The 21359-nt window shown below is 44.7% G+C and overlaps 1 protein-coding gene across 1 annotated transcript in view; it reads right to left on the reverse strand.

Annotated features, from left to right (window-relative positions):
• Positions 1-1471: 1471 nt before the first annotated feature.
• adamts3 (ADAM metallopeptidase with thrombospondin type 1 motif, 3) overlaps positions 1472-21359 on the reverse strand; it is a 173177-nt gene continuing 153289 nt past the window's right edge. Inside the window, exons 21-23 of the mRNA XM_061730722.1 lie at positions 10606-10813; positions 6221-6338; positions 1472-2904 (exon numbers count right to left, since the gene is read on the reverse strand). Coding sequence (XP_061586706.1) covers positions 2426-2904; positions 6221-6338; positions 10606-10813 — 805 coding nt within the window. The 3' untranslated portion in view covers positions 1472-2425. The remainder of the gene's footprint in view (positions 2905-6220; positions 6339-10605; positions 10814-21359) is intronic.

Consider the following 21359-nt stretch of genomic DNA (forward strand, 5'->3'; position numbering starts at 1 on the left):
CAACTTTGTTTCAAAACATGACTTTAGTCATTTCACATTTGAGTTTTACCAATATTGTGGAATAACACTTAACTTGTGCATCGAATGACAGCTCGACCTGGAACATCCACTATCACATTAAATGTGGAGCGCAGCAGTGGATGAAACTGAAACTGCTGCAGTTACTTGGTACCATGTTAAAGCGCAGCTAAGTACGTCACGTGCAAAGCAGTGGTGCAACTGGCCCATGTCTGGCAAAACATGTGAAAGCACCCACAGATCTTCATAACATCCTGATGTCTTCATGTACAGTATTTACAGGTAGTTTTATAAAAAACCACTACCATATAACATCTGCAGTACTGTTGCGCAGTAACAGGTGGATGTACTGCAGTCTTAGCCCTGCCAGCCACACTACTCACTTTGGATCTGAGCGTATGTCTCTCACCTCTCCCATTCTCGTCCTCTAATTCCAACCCCTCCCTTTCATATTTCCATTTCCAGCTGTACAGAACGAAACAAAACCCAATCAAAACAACCAAAAAGGTGGCAGAATGACGAATAACACCTGGATCCACAAGTTTAACTGCTAAACTACAAAAGTGGTTCTCCAGGATCCACCTTTCTGTCCTTTGTTGCTAGTATTCTGGTGTCGCTCTGCCTGCATCTCTGATTGGTTTCATGCCCATCCCACAGTCTTCAGATGCAGGTTCTTCTGGTTCGGTTGATACTACCTCCTGAAAATTAAAGGTCCAAGCCCAAGGAACCAGATTCTTTAATAGACGAGGATAAGAATGAGGATGGCTGGCCAGGCTAGTGCAGCCTAAACTAATCTAAAACTAATCTGAATCTAAAACCCTACTACTGGTTTATCTCTGGTCACTGTTCATGTGCACTGGATGTGTTTGATTTGGTCCCTCTAGTGATGCCAATTACAGCGGCAGCTGCATTTACTAAGTCACTAAGTCAAGCTAATATTGTTTTTTACCCCCCCGCCCTCCAATTCCCAAATCTGTGTATTTTAGTCAAATGGTCCGTTAACGGTAAAGGTCACATATTCTGCTATTTTGATCCTTATTCATATGAATCAAACACCACAACGGAACCGTTTTACTTTGATCTCGAGTCAAAAGCTCTCTGGGTCTGTTGGACTGCGCTGCCTAAATTCCTAATTTCCCTCGTAGTCCAGTAAACAGCCTATTTGGCCTCCCTTCCCTGCTCCCCGCTCACTCTGCTGTTACTGGTTACCTCCCTAAACCAATCAGAAACATTGGAGGATTCTTCTAAAGGGGGCGGAGCTGATCCAGCGTGTGGACAGCTGTGTGGGTTGGGTTGATCTTTACTAAGACTTCAGGGCTTGAAGTTAGAATTTCAACCAACCTGTAAATGCAATCAATGCTTGTGGAAGCAGAAAGGTGTTTTGAAGAGAATACATACATATATATATATATATATATATATATATATATATATATATATATATATATATATATATACATGTATGTGTGAATGAATGTGAATTACTTATTCAATAGTTTTATCTCAAACAGCTAGTGAGCCTGAAAACTTGGTATACGACACTTCACTTTGACCCTTTGAAAGTCAGGAAAATAGGAGCTTAAACGTTAAAACGAACTAAATGCTTTATACATCTTGAAGGTGATGCTTTATAGATTGGTCGATTGATGGATGGCAAACATAACCCTCAAACTTTGATTTATGTTTCTCTGCCCATCGGAGGCCGGTGGAGTTGGGTTTGTGTAAGTGTGCAGACATTTCCACTGACTTGATTGGCTCATATGACTGCACCTGCTGCCATTTCATCTTTTGCCATCTGTGCAGCATCGGCTGCAGAGCCAAGGCCTTTGCAGCAGATGCTGGGGGCTTAATTTGTTGATTAAATGACCAGAGAAAAGACCAATCAGAGGGGACATGTAGATACCGAACTTGGTAAGTGATGCCTCATAAAATATCAAGACCTCTTTCATTCAAAATATTGCAGTTTGAATAAAGTGACACTTCTTTAAAAAAAACTAGAGAAGTTTGGACTCAGAGCGGCTAACAGTGGCATTTGAGTACTAATCTGTCTTTTGGTGGTTTTATGTCACTTCATGGAGTTCTTCATTTGACACAGATAAAAATTCCTTTAGGACCATATGCCCCTTAACTTTAAAGTTTTTACTCATTTTCCCATTTTAACATCAAGAATGAGAACTGTTTCAGCCCAAACGATAATGTCAAGATCTGAGACGACAATGTGAATTTAAAAGTTCGTACGAGGGATCAAAAGGGGCCGGGGAAATCTTAGAAGCAAAGTGAACCAGCACTTTTGTTTTGTTTTTGTTCTTTTTTTCTGTCTCCGGGATGTTTTTGGTGTGACAAGACTCAGGATAAAGATGGATTATCTGCTGTACATTAAAGGTCCTAAAGAGAAGAGGCAACAGCTTCATCTCTCCACTTCAGGATATCCAGTCGGCCGCCGGCTCTCCATTGAGCTGCCTGACCTCCGGAGCTCATTGTCCACCAGGGGAGAAGGCCACAGAAGAAGCTTTGTCTCGGTAAGATCCAAATGCCGTGGAACCCTCCTCGGAGCCGTGGCGGTCTTCGTCTGGGTTTTCTTCTGAGGTGCAGGGGTGGTAATGCGCTTTGTAGCGCTGCTCAGCGCAGTGGATCCTCTCCCCGCGCCCCGTTTGCCACCGCCGGTACCGTTGGAAGCCGCGGCGGCTGTTAACGTCTCCAGCAGCTGGGATGCTGACCCGAACCGGACGTGCTCCTCGGTCTCGGCTGCCTCGGAGAACAGGGACAGAGCCCCGCTGCGCCTACCGCAGGAGTCGCAACACAGCTTGTTGTAGCCTGGGATGGAGCAGTACCTCGCTAGGACTTCCATCTGGCAGAAGATAGATCTGTCTCCACTGCACGGCTCATCTGGAAGGTAAAGAGACAACAGCGTGAGTTTAGAGCTCAGTAGGCGGGAGGTGGTGCTTTCAGTCGCTTCACCTCATTGAGGTTGTTCAATAGTCACAGCTTTCTGAAGGCTACCTGGAACAAGCTCAGTGATGCCGGGGGGCTCTTTCCTTTTATCTTGTATTTCTGGGAGCACTGCATGGTTTGACTCCGGGGTAAATCTGCTGGGACCATCACTCCTGACAAGCTTGACGACGCTCTTGAATGTTTCTCCCTCATGAATAATAGGGCTGCAACTAACGACTATTTTAATAGTCGACTAGTCACCGACTATTGAAACGATTAGTCGACTAATCGGATGATTAGTAAAAAAAAATTAAATTTAGTATGAGGTTGCTTTAATTATGTGGTAAATGATAATAAACACAAACAAGATGGCACTAGAGCCCTGCTATAGCGGGACTGTTTTCTTCATCCTGCTCCCGCTGCATTTCTAACCATTACCGCCTGCAACGTGTGTTACACTCCCGTCCCTCCCGCAAAACTCTGAGGATTCATGCCCGCACGGCGCACAATAATAGAGATGCATTGATTTAGTGTCTTCGCCCGTCCCGCAAGAGAAATGTCCAGACAAATCTATCTGATTTAATGTTAACATGATCATTGTGGAGCTTGATGGATAATTGACAGTTCATAGGCCACCTGACCGAAAGTTAGACGCAAATCCATCATTGTCATCAGCGCACAAGCCTTTTTTCGCCTTTCGCGCTGCATTAATTACCTATGTGATTGAGGTTATATCAACGAGTAGGCTGTGAGTGGCTCAAATAATACTAATAAATAACATAAAATAAACAAAGTTTAGAATTAAACTAATTAATTTAATAAATTAATCGCTTGGCCTTTACATTGCTGTGGAGGGAGAGAATGTTTCTGACCGACTGCGGTCCCGTGCGTCTCTCTTCCAAGATGCGCCACAGACACTAAACGCAGTTTCTCCAAATATCTGACTTAATTTAATACTTTGTCAGGCATAACGTTAAAGCTTTCTTTTAAAGCCAAAATACGCTTAATATCTTACCAAGGCGAGTCCGTTTCGTTCAACACTCCGACGTGCTTTCTCTTCACATGCATTACCGACGTGCTCCCGTGATAAGCAAGGTCAGCTTTGCAAACCTTGCAAGTCATCTTTTTATTCACCGTATCGAGGCTAAAATGCTCCCAAACTTTTTATTTTATTTTTTATCAAAGTTTTATCATCCGCAGAGCTGCACTGAGACGCTGTCGTGCATGCGCGACTCGACAGAGATTGTATTGAAGTGAGACGCCTCACTCCGTTGGAAAAACACGTCTGGCGACAATTGTCGACAATGGAATTCATTGTCGACAATTTTGATTATCGATTTTTGTCGACAACGTCGACGAATCGTTGCAGCCCTAATGAAAAATCCCTCTCACTGTGGAACACTGAACTCCAAATGGTGTGGAAAGGTTTTTACAACCCTTTCCACTTGGAGGTGGAGCAAAGGACTGCTTCTCTGTGACCACTGCTGATGTCTTTCCTTCTTTGCATTGCGCTAACACACTCCTGAGAGCATCTACAGAGGTCCGAACCTTCAGAGGTCAGTTACAATAAAATCACAAGAACCGTGGGATTAACAGGACTATAACCTGCCGTGTCTTTGTTCCTTCAAGTTTCGTTAGCATGTTACCACGACACATGGGACGCTTTCGTGGTTTCAGCTTTTCTCCCTCGTCATGGATCTGTTTATTGGACTACTCCGTGTTGAAAGCCTTCGTCTCTTTGATCGTCATGTGGCGTGTTTGAAGATGCTTCTCGTCTTCGTCGTCCTCCATTTCTAACGGTACCGCATCAAAGGAACCGCATCAAACGAATCAAACTCCGCTATGGCTTCAGTCGTTACTCTGCACCTATGTTTATGTTTATGTTTATGTTTATTAAGGATCCCCATTAGCCGACGCACAAACGCCAGGCTAGTCTTCCTGGGGTCCTGTTTAAAAAGTACAATATAAACAAAAATACACAACAATACAATGTACAAAACATACACAGATCCAATTGCAATTAAAATATCCTATCCAACCAGCAACGCCACCTTGGGAGCACTTGAAAACGTTTTTTGTAATCCTCTCAAGATGTCAAACGCATTGGCGACACTGCAGATTTCTGCCTTTAAGATTTCTTCCCAACACAAGAGAATAAGACCTTGTTATATCTTTAGGGACCGATGGACCGATGAACGGGGAGGAACGGAGATGTTTCAGAGCGTGTTTCCATGGAAGGCTGCTGAGGCATGGTAAAGGTTTAAAAGAGATTATGTACGTAATGTTGAACCATTAAGACAGTGTGGCCGCGTGAGCCAGTTATTATCACAGGATAATTGGATTTCGTGGTCACAGCGGTCACAGTTGGTTTAACAATTTAGGATGGGTGTTAATTTGTTGTCTCATCTTTGTTACTTTAAAGTCACAGAGATAAAACAACGTCATTATTAAATAATAGTTCACAACCTGGTAGAAACCCACTGATGTGTGAAGATTTTTTTCTTTTTTCTATCCTCTGTCATGGACGGGTCCGCTAACAAAAAAGTCAGCTAACAAAAAGTAATAATCTTTTCTTTTCTCGTCGTCAGTTCTGAAACCATTTTTTGAAACCTTTTTTTTACGCTGTTTCTTTTTGCGGTTGCAATTCTGAATTGATTGTCAATGTATAGCAGGGAGGCGGGACATAGATAGATCTGAATCACTCAGCGCCTGACGTCGACGTCAGAGCGCCGAAAACCGCTCTGGTGTCACGGAGAACCAGCTGGTAGAGATAAGATGTCCATGTCCGTCTCTTCTTTATCATAAGCGATTGTTTGTGTCATTGATTAAGTCCCGACATCGATCTAAGGCGTCGAGTCATCCAGTAGCCAAAGAGCTACTAGATCTTAACAACAATACCGAAATCACGGCATCGGATGCTAACAAATGTTGTTGTGAGTTTGGGTATAATAAACACTGCAAAATCTCTTGAATGTAAAAGAAGAGCCATAAATCAAAAGGGGGAAAACAAATTGAATCAATAATTTAGAGTTTTCCTGTTGTTCAGGGACCACAAACATCAGAATATCTGAATTAATTAAGAGAATAAAGAGAACAAGGTCCTGAAAACAGTCATAAATGGTCTTCCTGATTATTGCTTTATTTTGAAATTGGAAAAATGCACCAAAATCGCGACTGACACAACTGAAATTGAACTTAAATTATCAGGATGAACAAGAAACTTCATCAATGTCAGAAGTTTTTTTAAATTTCTGTCAAACAGAATACTCACCGTGGCAGGGTCCAAGTCTGCACGGCCTCACCGTCTCTGGTTTTTCCCCGTTACACTGATCTCCGATCCGGCATGTGACCATCCGCCTTTCCATCCCTTCTCCACAAGTCACAGAGCACTGAGGAAGAAACCGCGGTTGTTAGGAGGCGGCGCTGGAGAGAGTGGCGGTGTCTCACACGGGCAGTAAAAGTCTGGATAACACTGACTGTAAAATTTGTAAAACTTACTTGTAAAATTTCACTGTATAAAAATCTTGTTAAAACTGGTGTGGCATCCCTCCAATTAACAGCCATTGCCACCGGTACAAAATGTACCAAACCCCTCCCAATAAGGAGGGAGGCGGGTTATCAGGGCAACCGAAAGCGTGACAGGTACAGTTTGATATCACAGATCACAATGCCAGTTTTTATGGTTTTGTAGCTCGAGTGGCCTTTAGAGAGGGGAAAGACATGTAGCAAAGAGCTATGGGCCGGGACCAGAGCCTAGACTGGAACCTGGGCCAGGATGTGGACTGGAATCTAGAACAGGACCTGGACCTGAACATGGCCGCAGGTGCTTTTAAAATGTGGTCTCCATCCAACATGTCCTCATTACAGCAATTTTTTTTTTTTTTTTTTTAATGTGGATATCATCACAGTATCATTAAATCTAGTGTCTGTTTCCCAGCGGCCACACCAGATGCCATCTTTCACGATCATTTCCACGTCTGTTGGGGATGATCCACGGGTGAACCGTGAGCTGACGTACGGACGTGTTTGCTGGAGTTACTGGAGCAGATAATTTGGCCCCATGGTAGACTTTGCCTCAGCAGCAGCTGGTCATATCTGCTCAATAACACCGCAATTCAACCCAAACATGAGATAAAACAACCTCAGCCACCTCAAGACGACAGAAAAATCCCCCCATGAACTCAATTAAAACATCATTAAATCATTTATATTTCAAATACAGATGTTTTTGCCTCCCCTAAATAAATGTTAGCTCAATTTAGATAAATAGAAATTACGATGTTAATATTCTGCTAATATATTTCGGTGCAAAAGTCTTTGCACAACGGCTAGTTTCAGCAGCCCAGGCTCATCACGCCAAGGTCTTTCAAGGGGATTTACAAGTTGTTTATTTCTTCTTTGTGTAGACAGATATCAGTTTACCCAACAACATTTGTATTTTATACATTTTTGGTACATTTTTCTCATCTATTCTAGGTTTGCGTCCACCTCAGAAAAACGTTTCCATTTCCATTTCCATTTCCATACCATTCATTTAGTGGATCTTTCTTTTTGGAAAACATGAACACTTGAAGAACTGAAGGCTTACTTGTAGTTCCCAGATGTGACAAACTTGCAGATGCAGACACTTCCTCTACATTAGATTTAAAATGTTCCTTTTTTCATAAAGCATACATTTTGGATTTCTCTTTTTTTCCCTTCACATCCCCACAAGCAGGTATGACGGCCACCTGTCTCATAATACATCAGGCAGGTGGCCTGAACAAGCTGGAATTGATGAAACCTACTCTATATTTATGTATGTATATATATATATATATATATATATATATATATATATATATATATATATATATACTTTTATTTTACATTCCTAAACCTAGCAGCCGCTACCTATAAATGTATTTATTTTTTTATCATTGCACATACACACCGTTGCATGTCTCCACCTTCACAGCAGAGTCCTGCCTGGGGTCTGGCATCGAATACTAAGACAAGCTGCTCTGTATGTACTTTTTTTGGTGGAGGTGGGGGGTTAATTTGACATTAATTACTTGGGAGAGCCTGAATTTTTTGAGTTTTTCAGGTCGGATCGGGCGTGTATATGCGCAATTTCAACTCTCCAATTAGCAAAATACTGGATACCTTCCCCTGCCTCATCATCATCTCGGCTTGCCTCGACGCGGGCCCCGGGGCTGCTTGAGACCAGGTCGGATCGGTGATTTTTGTAACAAATTTATCAAATGAGCCTTTCAGAGAGGCACTCTTCCATTTTCTTTAGTTTTTTTCTTTTTTAATTCCCTGATGGAAATTTCCTGAATCTGTCTCGTTCTCTCGACATTGTGTGACAGTTTGTTACACACTCCACCCGTCTCGATCAAAACAATGCGCTTGGTCTGACGCAGTTGTATTGAACAGCCCGAGGAGCTAGAGACGCTGGAATGGTAAGTAATACACTTTCTGGAAACTAACAACATTACCATTCAGAGTTCCGAACTTTCGGCCTGTCACATGCTTCCTAGAAAGGATCCTGCCACGAAACCTGCTGTAATAATACGATTCGTGACTCGGAAGCACAAGGTGGAACTGCTGAAACAGGCCAAGAAATTAAAGGGTACAGGGGTTTATCTGAACGAGCACCAAAAAAACGGTGACATCGCCAGGCACGCACGCCTGCTAAGGAATAAAGAAAAGATCAAAGGTACGTGGACACGAAATTGCAAGGTGATGATACGACCGAATGGTGAGCAGTCCAAAGTTATTACAATCAAACAGACACGCAAGCCGTCGGTAGACTGGAGAGCTCGTTCGTCCTGCCGATGCAGCAACGGATGATGAGAAACAGCGGCAATATTTCTGTGTTTCCTCCGTTTCGTTTGATGACTTGTTACATGGGATTGTCCCACTAATTCAGCTCAAAACCAGACACGGCGGGTCCGAGATCGCAGCAGAGAGCTGGCTGTCATCCTGCACTACCTGACGACAGGGACGAGCTGCAGCAGCCAGGTGGAGCGTACACGCGCATGTCGTCAGGAGATGAATTTACCGAAATATCTGGAGCATCGGTGTCGGTCGAGTGATGACTGAAGAACCTCTGTATCCAGCTCAGACGTTTGATGATCGGTGGACAAAACAGCCCACCAGCAGCATCACCGCTGCATCTTCCGACGAGCACGGACATAACAAGCACGACTCTATCTGCACCAGGACTGTGTTGATCTGCCGCCGCTGTTTTGACACATGTTTGTCTCATTGCAGCGGCAATGTCACATCATAAATATGAGGATAACAGCTGCTCAGCCTCCCTTCAAATCAGTCTGCCAGTTTCCGACCTCCGTGTCGAGTCACTGTGGTCAGCTGGTGATGAGCCGGACCAGCGCCGTATTGAAACTGAATTGTCTACAAGTGGAAGATGTGAAAAACTTGAGAAGTGTCTTTCTCATGCTAGCAAACGATGTAGCATTAGCAACATTAGCGTTGTTAGCACCCATTAGCTCCATCATTAGCATCTCAACCATGAAGAACTATATGTCACTAAATTGAACGCCAGGGGGCATGATCTGTATTTCATGTGGATTGGAGGAGGGCAAATGGAAACGAGGCATTAGCTCAGGAAATTTAGGGTGGACTGATTTTGTTTTGTTTGTTTGTCTCTCTTTTTCCATCAGGCAACCTTCTTGACGCAGCCTTCCCGGGACTATGAGTGGCTAGGGGGCAGTCTGAGGTTTAGTGACAGATCTGGGGATTGATTCAGCTGTACTTTATTTAATGGATGGTTTTAGGTTCTTAAGTTTTAATTTGTTTCATATGTTTTTTTACTGCTCATGTAAGAGTCATGGAAGTCTTTTCTCACTTTGATGACTGATGACTCAGCTGGCTGTGAACCTCGTCATCTCTTGAGGATAACAAAGATGCCTTGACCACTGTCACCTCTCCCGTGCTGGAGATAATCACTCAGGATTTGTTGCAGTCTTTGGTTTCCTTGGGTGGGAATATTTCTCGTTTACGTCCTCTGTAAAGAGCCCTAAGATGACGTTGTTGTGAATTGGTGCTTTAAAAACAAACCAAATTGAATCTTTGTAGTCGTTAAATAAAAAAAAAGGTGTAATATTTACAATCCATCCTTGAAGCATCTGTAATTACTCATAAAGAGTTTCTTGAGGACTCTTGAGGAAAATACATGAAATTATAATAGGTTTTATATTCCAACCGTGTTATCAAAAATCTGAACCTCAATAATTACCAGCTGACACAGAGTCTTGTCTTATTAGCTCTTCGTTGTTTCCCGCTGCGCCACGGTATGTAAGATTAATTGGATTTTTCTGACAGCTTTCAAAGGTCTCAGATGCAACAAACGGGGGTGTTTCATGATGAAAAATGTGCATTTAATGATACAGATGCTTCATGTAACATTTGGAAACGCAATTCTGTCAAGTTCAGTGTCCACCGTTTTATCTTCTACTTTAAAGCTGCTGCTGCAGCGTAAACGCATCGCTCCACTGCCCGGTTCACAGCTAGTGGATGAAAACAAGTCTGAATAGTTTAAATTAATCAGACGGATGTATCGCTGTGTAATCAACTCCAAGACCAACGAGTTGCAACCGGTAACACTGTGGTTATCTGTGTGTGAGGAGGGTGAGCTTTTAAGCTGGATACCTCTGACCAGGCTCCGGTCCTCCACTGGGCGGGACACGGGACTCTGTTGCAGGGCCTCCGGCTCTCTGGCTTCTCGCCGCTGCAGTATTTGCTGTGGATGGAGCGGTTGGTGCCGTCGTGGAGGAACTGCACGCAGCGAACCGTCCGGATCTGGAAGCCCAGGCTGCCGCAGGTTTTCGTGCAGTGCTCCCAGTCCTCCGAGATCCACCTGGACAGGTAAAATATGGAGAAGGAGGTCTGACGTTGGCTGAGTGAGAGCACAAATGTCAAATGTCATAACTTACTAAGCTTTGAAAGCTTTAGTGATTTATGTTTTCTTAAATTAATTTTTAAGTGTATAAACAACTTAGCACCTGAGCCACTTTGTCGATTTGTTGAGAGACAAAACAGCAACAGAGTCACGAGAACCTCCTAAAACCACAATTGCAAAATCCTGTTCTGCAGGACAACTTTCAAACAGTCATGTTCATCACCAAAACTAAAACCTGGCTAAAGAAAAATCTAAACTGTACTCATCTGTAAATAGTGTGTATATTTGTGTGGGAGAGTGAGTGAGGGAAGGTTATATATCATGTAAATGCAATATTGCATTATTGATTGCAATGGTCTTTTTAATTGATGTATATGAATTTTATATTGTACTGCAATGTTGTGGAAGAGCCCAACTGGGGACTGGAGTTGAGAATTAGCACTAGCTATAAGTCTACATGCATCACATCAGCTGCAAGCTTGTATCTATGTTTAACTGCATTGTCCCTTTCAAATAAATACATTTAAAAAAAAGGAAAGTAAAGAAGAAGAAAGCGTGTTTCCTCGTGGAGAGAGGGAAGTATGTCTTCTTTGCTTTTGGACAACGGCAGCACCTGAAGGACATAGCTGACGCTGAAGCGGCGTGCCGACATTAGCCACCAAAACCCCATCAGAGAGTCCCACAAATAAACATAAAAACTGTTCGTTTTAGTAAAACCTGATGCAGACAGGAAAGTGGCGGGACATGTGACCACAGCTGGTTGAGCAGGCTCCCAGTTGCCACGATTAGTGGTGGAGGAAGCGCCAACAATGCTACAGCGCATGAACGGCCTGAGGGCTGAATCATTGGTCACGCCGCGGTGGAAGTCATGAATTTATGTCTAAATGGCTTTGAAGTCGCTACATAACCGGCCCTTTGAAGGAATCCCCGACGCTGATGTGGCCCAGGATGAAATAAAGTCTGGCATGCTTGGCTTACACGGATAATAAGAAAAATGGGCCGTTGCAGGGAAGCTACTTGATGTTTGTGTGCGGAGAAGCCCTTTTCTGCCTCTGAGGCCGTTTTCAAGCACGGAGACCAGACGCGTCTGGAGGATTCACAGGAAACAAAGCCAGGTCTTTCCCCACAGCTGTCTGGATTAAACACTTCAAAACCAGGATCCTCGTCTGGAGGTGCGTCCTCACAGCGGGGAGTCTGGCTTCGTGAGCACCGCAGGCGGAGCGTGATGCGCTTTGTTCACGAGCTGCTGAGAACCGAGAACGAGGCTCCTGGTTCGTCTGCAACCAACCTGAACACATCCCCCCCTGAAATGTGGTTGTTCCCACTGGGAACGGCGCATGCATGAACCGAACATTTCCGGCATGTGCTGCCACCGTCACGGCAGGATCCTCCCTCTGCACCGCGCCTGCATGATGCTGCACTACGGTGAGGCACACGGAAGCTGAGCGGCAGCTGTTTGCTGCTGGCGCCAGTGACTCTGCCCAGGCCACCCCCACATCCACGTCCCTCCTGGGGGGCTAAATGCTTCATGGCAGGGGGGAATCTTAGGGATAATATGACGAAGGTGAATAGCTGATAGTACGGCCAGTTGGGTACTTCAAAAATAATGAATGTTTTAAGAGAAATGGTTCATCGTCAAATCGCTGGGTCACCAGGGACTGAATTCATCAATGGCAAGTAGGAATGGGCGATATTTTACCGTTCACGATATACCGTCAAAAAAATTCCTCACGATAAGAATTTGTCATCTCGCGGTATAAACAATATTCCTGTTGATGACGTTTTTGTGTAAAGCTGATTTTTGGAAGGAAGGAAGGAAGGAAGGAAGGAAGGAAGGAAGGAAGGAAGGAAGGAAGGAAGGAAGGAAGGAAGGAAGGAAGGAAGGAGGAAGGGAAGAAGGAAGGAGAGAGCAAGAGGAAAGAAGGAAGGAAGGGAAAAAAGAAAGAAAGAAAGAAAGAAAGAAAGAAAGAAAGAAAGAAAGAAAGAAAGAAAGAAAGAAAGAAAGAAAGAAAGAAAGAAAGAAAGAAAGAAAGAAAGAAAGAAAGAAAGAAAGAAAGAAAGAAAGAAAGAAAAAAAAAGGATAAATTCCCGTTGATGATGTTTTTGTGTAACAAACATGGCGGATCTGAGAGCGAGATAGATTTATAGTTGAAAAGGTGGAGTTGAATTGGTATTTTTTTTAATCGTCATTTTTATCGTTATCGGGATAAATGCCAGAAATTATCGTGATACATTTTTTAGTCCATACCGCCCATCCCTAATGGCAAGAAGCACAAAGGTAAGACAGGCGTTCTCACCGAGGATCCAGAAGTTAAAGGGGTTTAGTCTAAATCCAAAAACTGACAAACAAAATAAGAAAAAAAGCCAGGAAGGCTCATCTGATAAAACTCCCACCTTATCTAGGAACCGAACAAACAACTGAACAAGACAATAGTATCATTTCCTCAGGGGTCAGGAGAGATGCCTGTAAACGCAAACGTTTACGTTGCTGTCATCAGATTAAACTGAGCTCTTTAAAAATATTTCATTGGGACGCAACTTTGACGTTCATGGTGCCGTGCGATCAGATGCAGGAGAAGCCACCTCGGGGGGCCGTTAGACAGCCGTGGAACCGACCAGAGGATGGAGGCCTGTGCCATAGGCGGACCAGCAGCCGGACTGGTATCAACAAAAGACATCCAGCACGTCTGCAGTGGAGCAGGAACGCTGGTAACCCTAACCTGCGGATCTGAGGGGCTGTTAGGGGGCTGGAGGTGACTTGGTGCTTTTGGAAAGTGGCTCTTGGTAGAGTAGTTGGATAAAGCAAACCCCGGCCCGGTACGTTCTGTACCGGTGGAAGTGGCTGCAAATGGGACTTGCATCAGACCAGTTCAAGGAGAGAAAACATGTATGACTAGTATTTAACAGCAAACATCCCTCCTCTCTACATTTATTCATCTGTTTTGACTAAAGCAGTGCTATCAGTCCCACAGCTGACTGGACTTGCGGTGTTTCAGCCTCATTACTCCAACTTGAGGTGAATTTAACCCAACCTGAGCTTCTAAACTATAAATATGAAGGAGCAGATGGAGGCTGAGGACGTGTTCTACAACAAATCCAGAACCCCTCCTTAATACGCATGCTGTGGACGGATAAATGATAAACTAGAGCCGTCTGCTCCACAGAGCCAGCCGTCTGGGATGCTGAGATTCCAGTCAGCTCCATCCTCCTTAATTCTCTGAAATCCTCCCTTGTGAACTCAGTCTTGTTTTCAGGGCTCATTCGTTTTGTAAAAACTTGTAGAACTCATTAATCTGCTTTCCATTTCCTGCATAACGGGAGAGACTCTTCTTGTTGGGAAGAAATCGAGTAGGGCGCATGTGTGTGCAGTGTGCAGCCCTCCTGCTGTAATGACTGTCCGGGTGGACTCCGTTATCATATGTTATTCTACATACAAGTGGACGCATTTCAGTCAGTCAATGAGAAACTTCACTCAGCTACGACGAGCTGATTGAGATTTAAATCAGCGTCCGGCAGAGAGTCGGCAGCTAAAACCTCGAACCCGGAAACAAATGAATAACTTATATATATAAATGCTACAAATAAAATCAAGGACACATTTCATCTTCTGCTTCCTCCAAAGTCGGGTCACGGGGGAAGTAGTCCATGCTTCCCCCTCCCCGGAATTCCCTCCCCGGACACTTTGTCCAGCTCATCTGGAAATTCTGTTTATGAAAGTAATGAACAGAATATCGGTGACAGAGGGCAGCCTTGGCTAAGTCCAACCCCCCCACGAGAAACCAGTTTGACCCAGAGCCGACAATGTGGATCAAGCTGGCAGCCCATATAACAGGAGTGGGCAACCCTGGTCCTCGAGGGCCGGTGTTCTACAGGTTTTAAGATGTTTTCCTGCTTCATTGCACCATGATACAAGTGACTGTGTCATTAACAGAATTGTGCAGACCTTGATGACAAGCTGATGACGATGAATAATTAGAATCAGGTGTGTTAAAGCAGGGAAACATCTAAGACTAAGTTCACAATGCAGGCCTTAATGCTCAATTCCGATTTTTTCCCATATCCGATTTTTTTTTGTGTGGCTGTTCACATTATCTTTTAAAATGTGTCCTATATCAGACTTGAGTGTGAACGCATCGCGGCCCTGAACTGACCCGCATGCGAGGAGGAACAATAACAAAGACGTCAGACGCAGCACGCCGTCATACGGCGGTAAACATGGAGGCAACAGAAGTGAGCGTACATGGATATATTTTGAAGTTGTTGTGTGGTGGAAAACGACGAAACTGTGAGCAAGTGTTAATGAAGAGGAGAAGGAGGAGAAAGAAAGCCGCATTTTTAATAATGGCTATAATGTTTAATAGTGACTCCCGCCCCCGCCAGCGCAGTATTATGACAACGGTCGCTCTCAAGTGACGTCAAAGTCGCATTAATTCCGAACTGGCTGTTCACACTGAGGTCGCATTGCAAAACATCAGACCTGTATCCGATTTAGAACCACATATGGAAGCGACCTGAATCTGATTTGAAAAGATCAGATTCCATGTGACTTGTGCTGTTCACACTGTCATAAACAAATCAGATCTGAGTCACATATGAGCAAAAAATCGGATTTGGGTCACTTGGGAACTGCAGTGTGAACGTAGTCTAAAACATGCAGGTCTCCGGCCCCCGAGGACCAGTAATGCCCAACCCTGCCATATAAGGAACTCCAGCATCCCAGAACATCCGGCGAACCCCCCTCAGGAGTCCCCTTGGGACACGGTCAAATACCTTCCCCAAGTCCACAAAACACATGTGGCCTGGTTGGGCAAACTCGAGGATAGATGCAGGAGTTGTGGTGGAGACGTCCCTGTTCACCCACCTGCCACCTGGAGATGTTCTTGATCCAGGTGCAAAACAATTACGGACGGCGGACTGCAGCTGATGACCTTGCAGCTGATGACCCTGCAGCTGATGACCCTGCAGCTGATGACCTTGCAGCTGATGACCCTGCAGCTGATGACCCTGCAGCTGATGACCCTGCAGCTGATGACCCTGCAGCTGATGACCCTGCAGCTGATGACCCTGCAGCTGACGACCTTGCAGCTGATGACCCTGCAGCTGATGACCCTGCAGCTGATGACCTTGCAGCTGATGACCCTGCAGCTGATGACCTTGCAGCTGACGACCTTGCAGCTGATGACCTTGCAGCTGATGACCCTGCAGCTGACGACCTTGCAGCTGATGACCTTGCAGCTGATGACCCTGCAGCTGACGACCTTGCAGCTGATGACCCTGCAGCTGATGACCCTGCAGCTGATGACCTTGCAGCTGATGACCCTGCAGCTAACAACCAAGGCACCAGCGGAGGTGTGGAAGGCCTGGAGCCGATCAGGAGAACATCTACCCGTATACGACACCTCGGTCAGGCTCATCCTGCGCACCTGCGACTCCTCACTCCCTGGTTGCAGAAGTCAAACTCTTGGATGAACAGCCAAACCACTGCAGCTGCTCTTTTTTCAGGCTCTGAAACTCAGTCTGAGTTATGTTTGAGCATTAAGATGCACAACGCATGTTTGTTTTTGCAGATGCCAAAAAAGCGTCTAAAGGTTAAATCTACCCCCCAAAGAGAAGTCACCCTGACTTTCAGATGGAAACTGAGTTTCCTGAACAGCAGCGAGGCAGGAATTCAATCAGTGTCAGATGTCGGCAGCCTCAGATCTCACACTTCATTCGGCTCTTTGGTGTAAAGCCGAGCAGACAGCCGGTGGGTAAACACCAGCTCTCCGTGTGAGGTCCTTCCTCTTTATGAGGCTTTTCTTCACACTGGTGAAGTTCGCTGATAACCTCAACGAGCTGCCTCCTGCGGCTCTGAGCTTTGGATGGCAGCTGCTCTTACAAACTGCAGCCAATTTCTGAGGGGCAGCCAGCAGTAAATTCTCTTTAGCCAACAAATTAATCTCTTCAATTCCTCCTAGATTCCTCGGCAGCTTCTGTTACAGCTGTGTTATTAGCTGCGTATCACTAATCTAGTGTGGCTCACTGCTCAGCAGAGTCCCGTTGATGGAGACGTACACCTGTACAGGTGGACACGCCAAGCTACGATCATGGCAGGTGAAAGGATTGACTCCTGGTGGACCGAGGCTGTATCCAACCACCCGTGTGGACCCAGAGTTGGATCGACCCGGTGTTCAGGAGGGCTCCAGGTGGTCATAACTTAACTAAAACTAAATGGGACTCAAACCATTTGCCCCTTCAGTCCACTTGTGTCCCTCATGAGGACGGTTCCGCGTGAATGGTGTGTCGGTACAAAGACATGCTCCTGGACCTGAAACACCTGCTGAGATCTGGGGGCTGAGCAGGTTTGTCCCCTTTTTCTCGACCCCACTTGCTCTCTCCGCACTTTCAGTAAAGACCACCCAGACAGGGAAGAAGATTCAGCCCAGATTTAGCACATTGAGAGGTTTCTTTGGCCCACACTTGACTTGGACTGTTTCAAGACTCGGCCAGTAATCCACCAGAGATGGATCAGTTCTTATTTTCCTTTGGGCCTTTGGGCTGGCCCGTACAGCAGTTCTGTATCCCACGTTAAAACTGGCTTATGAGATTTGGACCACATCTGGCTCACACCTCACATGCCAAAACCCAAGTTCATAGACCAGGGGTCGGCAACCCAACATAATGAAAGAGCCATATTGGACCAAAAACACAAAAAACAAATATGTCTGGAGCCGCAAAAAATGAAAAGTCTTGTATAAGCCTTAGAATGAAGGAAACACATGCTGCATGTTTCTATATTAGTTAGAACTGGGGGGAGATTTATTTTCATTATGCACTTTGAGAAAAAAGTCGAAATGTCGGGAAAAAAGTCAAAATTTCGAGAAAAAAGGAGGAAATGTCGGGAAAAAAGTCAAAATTTCGAGAAAAAAGGCGGAAATGTCGAGAAAAAAGTCAAAATTTCATGAAAAAAAGTCAACATTTTGAGAAAAAGGTTGAAATGTCGAGAAAAAAGGCGTAAATGTCGAGAAAAAAGGCGGAATTTTGAGAAAAAAGGCGTAAATGTCGAGAAAAAAGTCAAAATTTGGTGAAAAAAGTTGAAATGTTGAGAAAAAAGTTGAAATGTCAAGAAAAAAGTTGAAATGTCGCGAAAAAATGTGAAATGTCAAGAAAAGTCAAAATTTCGACAAAAAAGTCGAAATGTCGAGATTAATGTTGAAGTACAATCTCGAGAAAAAAGTCTAAATGTCGAGAAAAAAGGAAGAAAAAAGGAAAAAAAGTGAAGAAAAAAAAGGAAAAAAAAGAAAAAAAGACGAAAAAAAGGAAAAAAAAGGTCAAACATTTTTGAAAAAGCTCCAGGAGCCACTAGGGCGGCGCTAAGGAGCCGCATGCGGCTCTAGAGCCACGGGTTGCCGACCCCTGTCATAGACCATGAGGTTCTTCTGGTCCACATCACCCCTGCCAATGCAGTAACGGAGCTGTGAGCGCCAAAGGTAGTCCAGATTGCGCTCAAATGTGTCTGTATCTGTGACTCCAAACATCCCATCTGTTGAGAATAATGCCTGAAGAGCAGTTGAGAAGCTTCCTTTTATCGTCCGTCAGTCCCGCGCCGTCTCATTGGCCTTCGACGATCCAGCGAAGATCAAGGCCTCGTTGCATCAGCAGCTCTGAGGCCGCGTGTGCTCACCAGGTACGCATCCGTCACGATCACGTCTGGTGGAAACGAGTCAGCTTGTGACAGCAGAAAAACAAAGGGAGCTACCGCATTTACACAATGTGTGTTTTACTGGGCTGGATTTCAACGGGAAAGACCTGGAAATGCCTGACGCTCCCCATCGATCCGGCTGAAAGTCCCAAGGGAGCGACACATCAACGTGCCGGATCGCTCCAAAGTACTCCAACCGGGAACCAAGCAAACGGTCTGAATACTAAACTGCAAAACCTGCTTTGCTCTGCGTCTGTGGGGAACAGCGTGTAGATGGAGGAGAAAAAGAACTGAAACTATTTTCTGAAACAGGAAATGTGGGAAACTTGACGAGGTTTGAAAACTTTCTGTTCAAACCGCCGGTTTGAAGTTTGCTGCCTTTTTCAATAAAAAAGATGAAGAGGAACTGCTATTTAATTTGCAAAGGCTTTGCCTGAAAATAGCTCCAGCTGTCTTGATGTGACAGAGTCCTCAAGTTTTCTGAACCTCAGTAGCAGTTCAGCACTTGTTAATCAGGCGAATGTAAGTTGCAATTAAGACCTCCTTTGTTTTAAAAGGAGGCTCGTCTTCCGCCGGGGCCCGCTGGGCTGACGGCGCTCTGGTGATCCCCCCCGTGTGTGGAGAATGGAGGAGTTCAGAGGTTCGGCGGTTTGCAGATTTAGCTGTGAAAAGGCTGCTGTCTTGTCTGGATTCCCTGCTAATGGGAGACGGCAGCTGGCGGTGCTCAGTTCAACAAATGATGTTAAACTCGTCTTCACCGTCCACAGCTCATTTCCCAGAGCTGGAACAGCATTAAAGAAAAACATGGCAAGACTGGGGATGGTAAATAACCTACTTGGGGCCCGATTTACTAAAGGTGTGCAAACTTGACAGCACCCGCAAACCAATGTGCGAGCTGATCTACTAACAGCGTGCAAAGAGGACTGCGTCTCTGAAATGCGCAAAATTGCACACGCAATCCATTTAGTACTTTTGCCCTGATGAATAATCAATATGGGGCGTACCCGGCAGAAATCGCTAAATACTGGGAGGGGAAAATGCAAATATGTCCATTTACCACGCGCAATGAGATTTACCAAGCCTGAAAGTAATTGTGCGTATTGTGATTGCGTCTGTATTTAATACGTTTGAAAGGAAGGTGCTAATCTGCTGCTGCTGTTATTGTGGCAAGGAGGCGACATCCAAAATCAAAGAATACGCAGAGAGAGAGAGTCTTTATTCTGCTGCATGCTATTTTAAAAATGGTTGCACAAGTTTTATTAAAGGCCACTTTTTCTTTAGTTCTCCGCCTTATATCTTGCCACCTTCTTTTAATGTGCCCCCCTCCACTCGCCCACAAGCAGGCCAAGCCTTTGTGCCAAACTTTGTATTTTATTGAATACTTATCTTATTGAACGTGAAATCATCCTTCGTAAATTACATTTAATTAAAACCCGTGCTTATTAATCACAAAACACAGGTTAAACATCATGACCAAATCCGCCCTGACCCGTGTGTGTCGGTGATCAGCGCAGAGACTGCAGCTTCGCCTGAATTATGGTTCTGCGTTAAATCGACGGCCATATGATGGTCCCGTCTGTCACACATTTACTGTCAGTGTTTTTCTATATAATATATAATATTTGTAATATACTGTGGACATCTGAATAAAAACTTAACTCATAAATAGATGAATCAAAGCGCTCTCCAGCTCTGTGTCTGATTGTCTTTTTCTCCTCAGATCATGCCGAGCACCGCGGGGTCACGCAAACCCGACCAATTAAATATTAAAATCAAATTCGGTCCTGTGGCCCGTTTTTCTATTTCGTATTTTTGATCTGTGCCTAAAATTGAAATATGAAAAACCAGACGTTTTTCCGTTTTTTGTCTTACCAACTGCATTTATTCTATCGCAGGTTTTCTCCCATATTGCGTTTCTTTTGGTAATGTTTAAATTTCTTTGCTGTAGTTCATGAATGTGTTTATTTGCCTCTTCCACTAATATCTCTAACTCCAACTCGTCAAATTTCATTTTGCGCTTGTGACTTGTGACTGTGCTTTCCATCCAGACTCTCCATGGCGCAGAGTTTGCGCTCGCAAACCTTAAGACACGCAACACCTCATTTAAATACTGCTGTTTGCACCTGTTATCAATTGCGCACGCAATCTTAGTTGATCACCCCCAAAACACACAACAACAGCACGCGCAAACTTTTTCAGTGCACACGCAATTTAGTACTCTTTATTTAGGATCTTAGTAAATCGGGCCCTTGGTTGTGCAAATGTTGGTAATGGAGCTTTGGGTCACATCGGGTCTGCCACAGACGGACATCACACGATCTTCTCCACCGTCATTAATTTTACAACAATTAAACCAAAGCCAAACGAATGAGACATTATTCTTTCCATCATTGAGATTTTTGGACGTTCACATCTATGCAGCCCTCCGAAGGTTCAGGTTCAGGTCCGGACTCTGACCAGGTCCTTCCAGAACCTTGATTCTTCATTTTGATGTAGATCTGCTGCTGCTTGGGATCATTTCCTGTCACATGACCCAGCAGCAGAGCCAATCTTCAGCTCCCAGACAGATGTCCCCAGATGTGTCTCCAGAAGACTCGGGTCTACCGAGGAATTCCTGGCCCACTTCATGACGAACAAGTGTCCAGGTCCCGACCAGGGTCCCTCCACCACCGTGCTTGACAGTGGGTCTGAGGTGGTTCTGCTGGTTTCCTCCAAACATGGTTCTGGACATCCAGACCAGACATGTCCACATTGGTCTCATTTTGTTTTTGTCCTGGAAACCCAAACAAACCGTCCTGGTTCAGTCTTCCTCTAATTGTGATG

Source organism: Cololabis saira, chromosome 9 (genome assembly GCF_033807715.1).
Source record: "Cololabis saira isolate AMF1-May2022 chromosome 9, fColSai1.1, whole genome shotgun sequence".
In the NCBI taxonomy this organism is placed as follows: domain Eukaryota; kingdom Metazoa; phylum Chordata; class Actinopteri; order Beloniformes; family Belonidae; genus Cololabis; species Cololabis saira.